The 13,990-nt window shown below is 41.2% G+C and overlaps 1 protein-coding gene across 1 annotated transcript in view; it reads left to right on the top strand.

Annotated features, from left to right (window-relative positions):
• Window positions 1–13,990, top strand: part of ADARB2 (adenosine deaminase RNA specific B2 (inactive)) — a 478,277-nt gene that overhangs the window by 248,931 nt on the left and 215,356 nt on the right. Inside the window, exon 3 of the mRNA XM_027841560.1 lies at window positions 6,713–6,799. Coding sequence (XP_027697361.1) covers window positions 6,713–6,799 — 87 coding nt within the window. The remainder of the gene's footprint in view (window positions 1–6,712; window positions 6,800–13,990) is intronic.

Below are 13,990 nucleotides of genomic sequence, written 5' to 3'. Positions count from 1 at the left end.
AAGGAAGGAAGGAAGGAAGGAAGGAAGGAAGGAAGGAAGGAAGGAAGGAAGGAAGGAAGGAAGGAAGGAAGGAAGGAAGGAAGGAAGGAGTTCATGTTGATTGGAGCAGCTACAGTGGATAGAATACTGGTTCAAATCCATTCTTAGACATTTACTAAATATGTGACCCTAGGTAAGTCACTTATCCTCTGTCTGCCTCAGTTTCCTCATGTGTAAAATAAGGATAATAATAGCACCTACTTGCTAGTGTTGTGAAGATAAAATAAGATGACATTTATAAAAGTGCTTCACAAACTTTAAGGCAATATATAAATGCTAGATATGTGCAGTAGCAGTAAATTACACTAGGACTTTGCAAAAAATCTTTATCTCTTCTTATCCCAAATTGGTTGTGTACCTAACTATGGCAGAATGTAGTCTTTCTGCAGCTAAGGATACTGCACACTGAAGGATTTTAGTGATTTCTATGAAAAGTGCGGAGATCAGGAATAACAGCATGATCCATCCTTTAATCACAGGATTCCTTGTTCCCTGCCACATGACTATAGAACCAATGGCAGAATATAGGCGTAAGTGGGAAAGTTAATTAATGTTAATTAAGCTAAGTATGGTTCCCCAAAAGGTAAGCACCTCTTCTTATAGATTCAATCCCCAAATTTCTCTCCAAGGGGTTCATTGATGCCTGAAATCCCTGGAACAATGTTCACAGCTTTCCACCACATGATGAGGGATAAGGCTTAAAACACAAATGCCCTAAGACAAATTAAATTCACTGTCAGAGGTAAATGATTGATATTGATACATTTCTAGGGGACACAATTTGCTGAGGGAAGAGAAAATAAGCACATAAAAGCACTAGTTGACTGAAGGTAGAGATGGACGAAATGGAACAAAAATCAGAGACCTCTCTGCCCCCCGCCAAAAAAGGAACTATAATCGGGAATTTTTTTGCATCTGGCACAGGTGGCACAAAAAGCACCTTCATTTGAGGTGGGTAGATGGGTGGTGCCACTCCTAGAATCAGAAAGGCTCCATCTTCTTGAGTTCAAATTTGGCCTCAGATACTTCCTAGCTGTGGGAATTTGGGCAAGTCTCCTAACCCTGTTTGCCTCATTTTCCTCCTCTGCAAAATGAGCTGGAGAAGGTAAAGGCAAACCACTCCAGTATCTTTGCCAAGAAAACCCCAAATGGCATCATGAAGAGTCAGACATGACTGACAATAACAGAACAACAATGGGATATTAACCTATGGTGGGGGTGGAGCAGAGACCCCAGGACACAATTATGACATTACTAGGGATAAAGGGAGGCTGAGATGGGGTGAGGAAGAATACAACCATATATGTGTGTGTATATATATATATATATATATATATATAGTTTGTATATATGTATAGGTGTTTATGTGTATATGTGTGAGGGACTGTCTGATGTTGGCAGCTACCAGGTTGGGTGCTGTGGCAAGAGTAGAGTAAGATCTGGGTATTTTGGAAGTAGAGGCAGGGGCTGTGGTAGGCAGAGTCATGGTGAACTGGGATGGGCTGGATACAAAGAAGCCCTGAGGCAGCGGGCAGTGCTATGTGAGATAAGCTGGGTGCAAGGAAGTAGCCAGAGCTTGAGCTCCTGAGGCAAGGGGCGGTGCCACGTGGGAGTGGGACGGCAGAGGACTCAGTTCCCTTTGCTTGGTCCCCTCCCTATATGCAACGTCATCCCCAGACGCCTCTTGTGACCTTCCTGACTTCCTGGGTCCCTTTGTGCAGCACTGACCCCAGTCCCCTCCTCCCAGTATTCTGAGTCTGACTTCCTAGGTCACATACTCTGTCTATGCGCTAATCCCAGATGCCTCCTCCCTGTATCCGGTCCTAGTCTCCTACGTCACTTCCTCCCCCTTGGTGTGCTAAACTCAGACAGCCCCTTCCGGTATCTGACCCTACAATCATTGGCTAGTAAGCGGGCTGGGGAGGAGGGGCTAGGTAGGTATTTAGGAACGAGCGTGGTCAGAACACGCACGCTCTCTCCTGGCTCCTGTTCTATTGCTCTGGCCTTGCTGCTTGGGCTTGCTGTGATGGCCTCTGAATAATGCTCTGGCGTTGGCGCCTCCCGATGGCTCGTCTCTGTGTGTTTATCCGGTTGAGGACCGAAGACTCGGAAGTGAGTATGACTCTGGCAGCCTGCTCCTTATAGGAGGAGAGGGTACCGGCGCGCGGCCGGCAGAAGGTCGGCGTGCGGCCAGTACGTATATGTATATTAAATATGTATGTATACACACATATACATATACACAATATATATACATACACATATATACATACATATATACATATATATGGTAGCTATTTTTTTAAAATAATTTACTCTTGCTAAGTATTAAACTCTGTTGTCTCTGCTGCTGAAGAATTCATCACCTGTTAAATTCAGCACTCAGGGTTAATACCCTAACCACCTCACCCTAGTTAGAGCTTTGCTCCCTAAATAAGCTTATATATAAAATATATATTTTGACTTATATATAAAATGACATATATAAAAAAAAGATGTTGCCAACGTGTTGCTTCAAAAGTAACTAAATGGGATTTGCGGTCATTTACATCTGGAGTCCAGGTATCTTCCATTGTCCCAGAGTAGTGACAGCTCTTGTTTTGTGGTTGCTCAGTAGTGTCCAACTCTTTGTGACCCTGTGGACCACAGCACACCAATGCTGTCCGTGGGGTTTTCTTGGCAAAGAGACTGGAGTTGTTTGTCATTCCCTTTTCCAGTGGATTAAGGCCAATAGAAGTGAAGTGACTTGCCCAGGGTTGCACAGGCAGTAAGTGTCTAAGGACACATTTGAATTCAGGCCTTCCTGACTCCAGGCCCAGCGCTTTATCTACTGAGCCACCTAACTTCCTCCAGTTACGATTCTAGGAAGGAGAAAAAAAATGTGGTGGGGGTTGGAGAGATAGGCAGATTTCACCTTGTATGAATTGGTGTCAGGGTTTGCCGAGGGCCAGCCCTGAACTAAGATGGTTAAGCCTATTTTTGGTACGGCTATACTCTGTCTATATTATAAATGTAATTTCATTTCTAGATTCTCCTGACTAAATCATTTGAACTTCACACTCACTGTTCATAACATTGTTGGAATCCCTTAATGAAATTATAACTCAAGCAAGAGACTTCATTCTCTGGTTGTAAATTAGTTTGAGCTGGGAGAGGAGTTCACAGAGCGAAAACCCTTATCTGAGCTGATTCCCATTGTGAGGCAGGCCCAATAAGGAAGTCATTTTGGACTGCGGTTATTTATTGTTCAGTTTGAGGTGAACATTGTGTGGCTGTCTGGCCTCTCTCCGCTGGAAACAATAGCTGTGAGCAAGTTGGTGAATGAATTCCGAATGGGAGCCTTGCTACTGCTCCTGTGTTCTCAGGGAACAAAAGGATAATGGGAGAAGAGGCCCGAGGCTTCACCAGAGCACACTCAAACCTACAGCTCTGGCCAACAGGCAGGCTAAAATGTTTAAATTAGAACTACTAACTGTAGCTGCTTTGAGCATTCTAGTATACCCGAGTGTCAGAATGAAAAGAAAACTGTCCTTACAAGAGAAAAAAAAATGACCCAAATTATTTGAATAATAGCTAGCATCAGGCATGCAAAGAACCTTCTCTATAGTACCCTGTTTGATCCTCACAACAACCTTAGGTGGTATGTGTTATTATTATCCCCATTTTACCGATGATGAAACTGAGGCTAAGATAGGTTAAGTGAGTTGCCTAAGGTCACACTGGTGGTAAGGATCTGAGGAAGGATTTGAACTCAGGTCTTCCTGACTCAGTTCTGCCTTACTGAAAAGTTGGTCCCATATAGTTGATACTTCTACAGAGAGACAGAGGGTATCTTAACACATAATCCTTATATAAATATATAAATATATATTACCTTTGAAAACTCCAGCAAAAAAAAAAAGAAATGGGAAATAATGACCTAATTGCAGCTAGATGGCACATTGGATAGAACTCCAGGCCTGAATTCATGAAGACCTGAATTCAAATCTGACCTCAGACACTTACTGGCTGGGTGACCCTAGGCAAGTCTCTTAACCCTGTTTGCCTCAGTTTCCTCATCTGTAAAATAAGCTAGAGAAAGAAGTGGCAAACCACTCCAGTATATTTGCCAAGGAAACCCCAAAAGGGGTCACAAAGAGTCAGACACAACTGAAAAAACAACTGAAGAGCAGTAATATTGGTAGGATTGGTTTTGGAGCCAGAAGGAAACTTTGGCTTCATTTAGTCTAGCCTTCTCATGTTACGAATGAGAAAATCGACCCTCACACAGGAAGTAAATAACAAGATTTGGTATTTGCACTCACTTCTCATGACTCTTGCTAAGGTCAGGGCTTTTTCCAATGTCCCCCACTGATGATTCCATTAGTCCAGATCTTCTCCCCTAAGGAAATGTGGTCAGTTACCACACATGCGTAATACAGGTGTACATGGGCGTGACAAAAACAGGATCCATATTTTTGAAGGGAAAAGGAATGTCAGAACTAAAGGAAGTCTCACTTGGAATATTTATCTTGGACATTCTTTCAGAAGGTCAAGGGGTAGGGAGATGGAAGAAAATTAGGATTATATGTAGATGGACTTTTTGTCCATTTACACTGTGACAAATTAGCCCAGTCAACTAGTATTCAAAACTTACCCCAGTGCTCTTTTTTATTCCTCCCACCTAAATTTCTTTATTATACAGGCTGACTTTCTTGGAAAGAAAGGCAAAGAAATATAGAATAGAATGCAGCTGATGTAAAACCAAATAACAATTAAAATGTATTTAAAAGAAAAACCTAACAAAATTGCCCGGGTTCAGTTCAGTAGGTAGGAAACTGGGAAAATAAACAACATTCCTTCTGACTCTCTTTGGCAGTCACTTTATTTTTTCTTTCCATAGTGCTTCTCATTCATATTGTACTACTCCTTTCCTTTTAGTAAAATTTATTATTAATTTCCTTGATTAGTAAAATTTGCTAGGCCTTTCTAGTCCTCCTGAGAGAAACGCTAAAACACAACATTTCAGTGATGGTGAACCTCATTCTGTGAGGTTCACCACCTTGCTACCACATGGGCACCCTCTCCGAGTCTACCCTTTCCAACACTGTTATCTATAAAATGAGCTAAGGAAATGACAAACCACTTCAGTATCTTTGTCAAGAAAACCCCAGATGGGGTCGCAAAGAGTCAGACATGACTGAAAAATGACTGAACAACAAAGTCTTTCAAAGCTTTTTTCTTTACAAAGTTGTAATCATTGTATAAATTGTTCTCCTGGTCCTGCTCACTTCACTTTACTTCAAGTCATACAAATCTTCCCAGGCTTCTCTGAATCTGCCTCCTTTGACCTTTTAATCATTAGGATTAAATTTTTGTGTTGGCTTTCCCCATTAGGATGTAAGCTGTGTGAGGGTAGAGATGGGCTTGTTTGCTTGTATTTGTATCCCAAGAGCTTAGTGTAATGCCTGGCACATAGCAAACACTGCATAAATGTTCTTTCTATCTATTTATCTATCATCTGTCTAGAAAGAAAGAAGCAGATAGGGAACATGGGAGAGATTTGCACCACTTTCCCTTTTGGATGCTATAGTTCTATTCCCCTTCTTAATGTCCACAAAGCAAAATGCCCTTCTCATGTTTCCATCTTTTTCTCTGTGTCTCTCTCTGTCTCTTTGCATGTGCCTCTCTCTCTCTCTCTCTCTCTCTCTCTCTCTCTCTCTCTCTCTCTCTCTCTCTGTCTCTCTCTCTCTAATGCTTTTTGTATTTGTAACATAGTTATTACAAACTCTTCCCAGATTGAACCCTAAGCAACAAAGAAAAGCATCCAATACCTTGATCACAACTGATGACATATATAAAATTCTGCCTTAGTAGTCCCCCATTTCTCTGACCAGGGAAGCTGTGTTTTAGCACCTGTTTTCTGGGACCTTCGTTGTTTTTTTTCCCATTATTTAGCATTCATTTTCCTTTTAGTGATGTGTTCATTTAGATTCTAGTCCTTGAATATATCATTTTCCTAATTCTATGTATCTTACGTCTTTCCTTGTAAATCTTCCTGTGTTTCTCTGACTTCCTTATTTTCATTACTTCTTATAGCACAATAATTTCCATTTACATTCACATACCCCTCTCCCTCCTCTTGCTCTTTATTCTTTTACAATCCAGCGGACATTCTAGGGGACGAGGCATTACCAGATTTTACAGTAGAATTTCTACTTCCTTCTTCCTCCCTCCATCTCAACTCCTGAAGAATGTAACCATTTGAGATAAAAAAAAAAGGAGTAGTGGTCTGAAACTAACTTTTTTAAACGATGTTTTCTTTGTAAGAGGGACCTGAATGAATAGGAAACTATGCCCCCAAGCAACATCTTGAAAGAAGATGAAAAATAGGCCCTAGGGCCTATTGCTTAAATTTTTAAGGAGCACGAAGCAGGAGGAAGGAAGATGCCAAAAGAAGGGAAAGAAGAAAGATAGAAATCATTAACTACAAAATTGGATGGAGTAAAGAACTTGATAAAATGCAGCTAGAAATTCGATAAAAGGCTGAGACAGAATTAAGCAGCTGAAACCAAAATGACCTTTCAACCTTTCTTGTCCTAAGAATCAGTAATAAGGACATATGAATGAATTCAGCTTTTCTGAAACACTGGTGTCAAAAGTCCATTCCCTTTTCTTTTTTTTTTCTTTCCAGAAAAAGTAAGCATATTGTCAACTTTCATCGTTCCCTTCAAGTACCTAAGCCCCGGTGCCACAAATATGGAAGATGAAGACAATTTAAGTAAGCAGCTTCCCTTCTTCCTACAGAGAGAAACAGCAAAGGGCCCTATCCCCATCCCTACATCCCCCGCCAGGCTTCTTGAAAGGAAGGACTAGTTTTAATTCCCACAAAATCGCTAGATCACTAGGTAGCAGGAGGAAAATAGGGAAGAAGCCCTCTCTAGCCACTTGCCCCCTCTCTTTTCATCTTCACTGGGTATCCTGGAAACCATGAAGGGAAGTCATAGTGAAAACCAATTTGGAGAACAATAAAGCTTCCAAATCTACCAGCCAACCCCAATCACCTGATTAGAGATGCTTGTTGTAAGGTGAATTTAGAATAGCATGGTTGTAACTGCCAGCACCAGGCCTGAGAATTGAGGACAAATACAAAAACTCTTGGGATGTGCTCTTTCCCTCTTTTCTCAGGCTTTTTTCTCCTTCCTCCCTCACCCCTCCCCCAAAAAAGAAGAGAATACAGTTGATTCAAAAAGGGAAAGCATCAGAGAGCAAAAGTATTAAAACAAGAAAGAGTCCAACTGGCAAAAGCAAGTCCCAACATTGATCTTAGGCATTTGATACTGGAGAGCTACCAAGCTAGTGTTGACAAGGCAGCCTGAATTTGGTATCAGAAAAGGGGATTCGAGCCATATTTTCTGAGCTTGGATGGTGATAGGAAGCTAGGGGGCCCCTAGGAGTCAGAGGCAGTGGGGAAAAGGAGTTGCCTGATAATAGAATAGCTTTTCTTCCCTCAGTATGTGTGTGCCCCACATGATTGAAGCCCCTGGCATCATTTGGCATGTATCATATTGCCTTCGTGTTTCTAACATATTGTTGAGTGTTTAAGGGATGGGGATAAAACATTCCAAACCATATGAACACCTCTTTGCATTTTAATATCACTGAACAGATGGATTCTTTTTCCAGCCAGAAACAGTGAAGAATAGGCCTGCTGTCATGGGATAGGAAGGAAGTGGGATTTTAGTTGTATCATAGCTAATCACTCCTGGTTTGACCATAAAAGGACAATGGGAAAGGCTTGCTCCGGAAGATTAAGGCTTTCTGCCATTGGCACTTGTTAAATATAATCCCAACACATGTGACCTATCTGGTCAATTAGCAAGCCGTCCAATAACATGGAAAACATGTAGAACTGATACTGCGTCAGTCAACAATATTAAAACGAAGTGTGTTGTGGTACAAGGCAGCTTAAGAAAAGGAGTGCTTCTATGTGACTCATGATGTAATTTTGAAAATTTCCAATAATTTTCAGCAGCCAAGACCATGCTGGCCACATTGTTGATAGTGGCAACAACACTTGTTCGCTGTGGGAGAAGCCATTTATATAGGGAACGTGCAGGGGAAGGAAAACAATTATATCCCATGTAAATAAGCAAAGCTGCCAGAGAATGTAGTGATGTACGAGCTAAAAGTTTTCACAACCAAAAAATACCTTAAAACTCTGTTCTTTTGCTTCTCTCCTCCCTTCCCTTCTTCAAACTCCAATGAACAATAGATACGAAGCTATAGGACTGAAATCTCAATTCTTGATCTACTCTGGGATCTGAGTTTGAATCCTAGTTCTGCCACGTACTACTAGTGTGACCATGGGCAAGTCACTTAACTTCTCTGGGCCTCGGTTTCTTTATCTGTAAAATTAAGTGCATTAAACTGGATGACCTCTTAGGGCTCTTCTAATCTATCAACAAACATTCATTAAATGACTGCTGTATCCCAGGCTCCATCTATGATCCTCTGACCCTACTTATCACCTTGATAACCCTTTTCCTTTCCTAGCCCTAGTTTCCTCATCTATAAAATGAAGGGATCAGACCAGAGGATGTCTAAGGACCTTCCTTCCCTTAAAACATATGTTCTTCTAATCCTGATAACAATCAACATGACAAAGGCTTTGGGAAGTTGGAGAATGATTGGGAATAGCTGATTCTCTGGGGATTCAATTGGGTCTTCACAATAAGTAAAGGTTTAGAGGAGGCTAGAAGGATGGAGTAATATCTACTGTTCTACTAGGCAGCAATCATGGGGCCCTGCTACGGTAACAAGAGTCTGCTGCATCCACTGGTCCAACTGAATGGATCTAAATGCAGGAGCAGACCCAGGCCTGTGAGGTCCATAGATACGTTTCTCCCCACGTTCTAGCTCCTTCCTTTACTGAAGCCTCAGAGTATCAGGAGAGTGAAACAGGACTTCCTGGGTGGAAAAAAGCATCAGAGGCCTAAGTGGTACTAAGTGACTCTCATTGGCATTTTTCCCAGGGCTGTAGTAACTAGGGCATTAAAGAAAATAAAGTAGAGCCAAAAAAGACTGCTATATTTTGATGAACTGGTTTGCAGAATTCTGCAGGTACCAGGAAAACTTGGTAGACCCAGCCGGAGGGAGAGTCTGGTGAGACTTACAGGAAGCCTGTGGCCGAGCAGTAAGAGCCAGCCAGGGCCCTGGATATGTGTCTGTCATTTCCCTGGGTACGGTTCTCCTGCCCTCAAACCTTTCGGGAGTGGAAGTTGAGGTGCTGTGTGGCGTCCGTGGCTTTGATGATTTGCCAGCCCAGAGGTAGCTCTGGGTTTGCTGTGATGGACTTGTTCTGTGACGTGCTTTCTGTACCACTAGCTATCTCCTTGTCTACTCTCTCTGAGCTTCCACCTTTGGTAGAAGTTAGAGACCTGTTATTCTCCAAACTGGGACCCAGAGCAGGACACCGTGGAAAGGGCAGCATGTTTAGGGACTAGAGCCATCCCTAAGGATATTGTGTGAGGGGAAAAAATTTCAGTTTCATGATTCTGGCAGCTGGGAGATTTGGGAATGCAGCCAGCTGGTTCATTTAGACTGCGAGCTTGTGTTATTTAATTATATATGTATATGCCTAAATATATACACACATAGATACATATATAATACATACACATATATGTGTGTACGTGTGTATTATATAATACATAATATATATTATATATACATATATATATTCAGCTGAGGTGTATGGTGCAGTATACAAAGTATTAAATTTGACACCAAAGGAGATGGGTTCAAATCTCAATTCTGCTATATGCTTTCTATGTGACCTTGGACAAGTCATTTGACTTTTCAGGGCCACAATTTAACCATCTGCAAAGTGAGGAGAATTGGATGATAAGATGATATCTGAGGTCCCTTACAGCTCAAAATCACCACCTGTGATACCTTTATTCAACCCCACCACCATCACCACCAAATCAGAATGAATAGTACTTCCCCTTTGCTTTTATCAGTATCTCTCATGTTTCTTCTTGCTAGGTGGCTCAGTGTAGATAGCATTGGGCTTGGAGTCAGGAAAACGTGACTGAGTTCAAATTTGGCCTCTGATGATTACTGGCTGAGTGACCTTGGGCAAGTCACTTAACCTACATTTGTCCAAGTTTCCTCAACTATAAAATAACAATAATAATAGCATCTACCTTACAGGTGAGGATCAAATGAGAAAATCTTGCAAAGCACTTAGCACAATGCCTGGCTCATGGTAGGTGCTATATAAATGCTTATTCCCTTCCCCTTCTGATTAATTATTTTATTTTATTAATTTATTTTAACCAGATTTAATTTAATAAGCCAGATTTAACTGGATAAATTATTGTAACCAGATTTCACCTACACAAAAAAAAAAATGTTCTCATGAGTGAGTGGTTGGGAGTATCCATCTTTGGAGAGAAAAACAGTGTGATTTGCTCTATCACAGAGCCGGGGGTGTGCTCGGGCCAGCTCTTACCAAATGGTAAAAGTCAATTATAAAATTTTCAGTGTAACCATTTATACCTCTGAAATCAACAAACAAATCAGGGCTTTCTTGTTTTGTTGATTGTCTATGATGCAGATTATGCTGATAGTGGAAATTAAGCTTAAAAGTGTGTCCTTTGAACTTTTTTTTCATGAGCCAATTGTTAAACATTTACCAGTGTAATCCCTCTCTCTAAGAAGAGCCCATCTCCTTTTTCCTCACACCCTAGGAACATCCCTGTCTGGGTTCACAGAGTTTAGGGATACAAAGTAATTTTATAAATCTCATTCATTCACATTACTCATCTGGGCAAATACTCCCTCTCTGCAGAAGGGGATGCCTCCTGTCTTCAGAGTGTCCATTACTAATTCATAAAGCAGTGATGGCGAAAGAGCATATTCCCAGTCACTACCTACCTGCTACCAGCAATATCACCCATTGGAACAGTCACTTTGACCACTTTTAATTTTGAGCCACACATTTACATTTGATGAACTCTGAGTTGATACTGTAATGATGTGTAAAGATTAGATAAAAACTGTGTGTAGTATATGTGGGTGTGTTGTGTTAAAAATAGAATACAATCAAATATCATTAGCTTGGTCTAATTATAGAGCTAGTCTCAGATATTTAAAAAAAATTCTGAATTGCGTATTTTGTTTTTAGTGCAGCTTTGATTACCTTTCAGATTAATGCTACTAGGCACACTGGTGTAATAGAAAGACTCTGGAGTCAAAGGCCTTGGGTTCACCCTCGCCTCTGGAATTTACCATCTGGATGAACTTGGGCAAGTCATTTTGTTGTTGTTAAGGGCGGCTAGGTGGCACCATAGTGCACAGAGCACCAGGCCTGGAGTCAGGAAGACTCATCTTCCTGAGTTCACATCAGACATTTCCTAGCTGTATGACCTTGAGCAAGTCACTTAACCCTGTTTGCCTCATTTTCTTCATCTGTAAAATGGAAGGAAATGGCAAACCACTCCCACAATTTTGCAAGGAAACCCCAAATGGGGTCATGAAGAGTTAGATCATAGCTTTAATAATACTTAGCATATAGTGCTTTATAGTTTGCAAAGTGCTTTATAAATACATGGTGTCCCAAAATTCTTAAGCTATTGAAGGCTTGAACTGTACTAAGATTTTTTGGAACATGCTGGATTACCTCATTATATCTTTGCAACAACCCTGGGAGGTAGGTGCTATTATTATCCCCATTATACAGATGAGGAAATTGAGGCAGATAGAGGTTAAGTGATTTGCCCAAGGTCACATAGCTAGTAAGACAGTAAATAATTTGAAATCAGATCTTCCTGACTCCATATCCAATACTCTATCCACTGTATCACCTATCTGGAAGGGACTTTTGAGGCCATTTCTGTCATTTTATACTTGAGGAAACTGAGTTACAGAGATGTTAAAAATGACTCCCCCAAGGTCACACAATCAGCATAAATCAGAGAAAACACTTAAAGATAGGTTGTCCTGAGTTCTGGATCTAGGCCTCTATCTCCTGGACCTTGCAACCTCCTTTGACCTCAATTTTCTCATCTCTAGAACTTCCCAGTTGGATGAGGTGATAGAAGGCCCCTGAGGGCCCCCTTCAGTTCCAGATCCAAGATTCCACGATAACAACTAGAGGTACCTTAACCATGGTTGTGCTGGTAGAGATTCTTCAGTACCTTCTTTAATAAGCAGATAAGAGTGATTTGTGACTAAAACATCAATTATTTGTATGTATACGGATACTTCTGAAATGCTAGACCAGCAGCATTTACTTAGGTAGGTTAGCATTTTGCTTTGCAATCTGGTGTATACAATCCATTTGCATAGAAGACTTTTCTCCAATGAAAATTCAAAGGGAAGTATCAGCCTAGCAGCAGTGGAACCATTCATCCCTTCAGTAAACCGTTATTAAGCATCTACAGTGTGCAAAGGAACCAGACCAACCAAAGGTTGAAACAAGACACTGACTTTATTATAACAATGGAATTACTGGAATCTGGTTTTACATGGTTTTTCCGTATTAACAAGCATCTTTGTTGTTGCTTTCATAGTTTCATCTATTACGCACATAGAAATAGAGACCTTATGATAGTCCTCAAAAGAATGATTTTTTTCCTTTTAAAGAAAAGGTGAAAACCACGTCCCTGCTTCTTTTTTCAAGTTTAAATGGTGCTGTTTACAAACCACAGATATTCTGCTTTCATGGTTTCTGCCACCAGCAGTAACATGATCTCTTTACTTCAGTAGTTTTGCCTATTAATCACTTAGATGGAGACGGCCTCAGGGCAATTTAATTGTAGTCTTGTCTCTATCCCAGACTGGCTGTGTGACCCTAGGAAAGTCATTAAACTCACTGTTCTCCAGAGATGCCAAACCCACAGCCCATGGGCTGCCTGCCCAGCAACATTCCCGAATGGGTCCAACCAGGTAAAAATGTAACTAGGAAATGTTTATCAAAATAAATAAAAATACACTGCATCATAGATGATGCCAATTTGCAGTTTTGGAAGTCAGTGTATAGCCTGCAGGAATGTGTTTCCACTGGAGTTGGACACCACTGCCTAGGCAACCCTCTAAGTCAATCAATGGCATGGCGTAAAAGGTACCGATCTACACTGGTAACAGCAACTATCCCACAGAGTTGTTATGAGAATTAAATGAGATAACGTGTCAGGCATTCCACAAGCCTTGAAGTGCTTTGCAAACGTTCTAACCCTTTTTACATGATAGTTGTTATTATTATTACCAATGTAGGTTGGTACCTTTTACGCCATGCCATTGTTCATAGGACATTTGCTCTGTGAAGTTTGGATTCAGTCAAAGGGCCGTACTTGAGGACCTAGAGGATCCCATGTGGCCTCGAGGCTGCAGGTTCCCCACCTGGATGACACTCTTGGATGAGGGAACTCTAGTTGTATAGGGGGTAGAGTGCTGGATTTGGCATCAGAAAGGCCTGAGTTCGAAGCCTGCCTTAGATACTTGTGAGATTTGTGATCCCAAACAAGTCCTTTGGCCTTTCTTAGCTTCACTTTACTCATCTGTAAAATGAACACAGAACAAATGTTCTATGAACACAGAACAAATATGAAGTTTGTATTCAGTCACAGGGCCACACTCGAGGATCTAGAGGGCCACATGTGGCCTCGAGGCCGCAGGTTCCCCACCCCGGTGTGACTATACGAACAAGGCCATTCTCTGTTTGATCTCTCCCTCTACCTCTACTTGTCCTTTAGAAACTTTTCTGTAAATTCTTCTTTTAGAAAGTTAAACCATTTGGAGGGCCAGAGTACAGAGCACAGAGTTCTAATCTACTGAGCCAAGTACTTACAATCTAGTCAGGGAGACAACTCACACAGAAAATGGCAGACAATACAAAGTAGCGTATAATTGGTATTAAAGTGTATTGTAGATGTAAGTGCTACCCTGAGAGAAAGGAAGAGGC

The sequence above is a fragment of the Vombatus ursinus genome, unplaced genomic scaffold (assembly GCF_900497805.2).
Source record: "Vombatus ursinus unplaced genomic scaffold, bare-nosed wombat genome assembly UNPS02014861.1, whole genome shotgun sequence".
In the NCBI taxonomy this organism is placed as follows: Eukaryota; Metazoa; Chordata; class Mammalia; order Diprotodontia; family Vombatidae; genus Vombatus; species Vombatus ursinus.
Note: the sequence above shows the minus strand (reverse complement) of the source record. Positions and strands in the feature narration are given on the sequence as shown.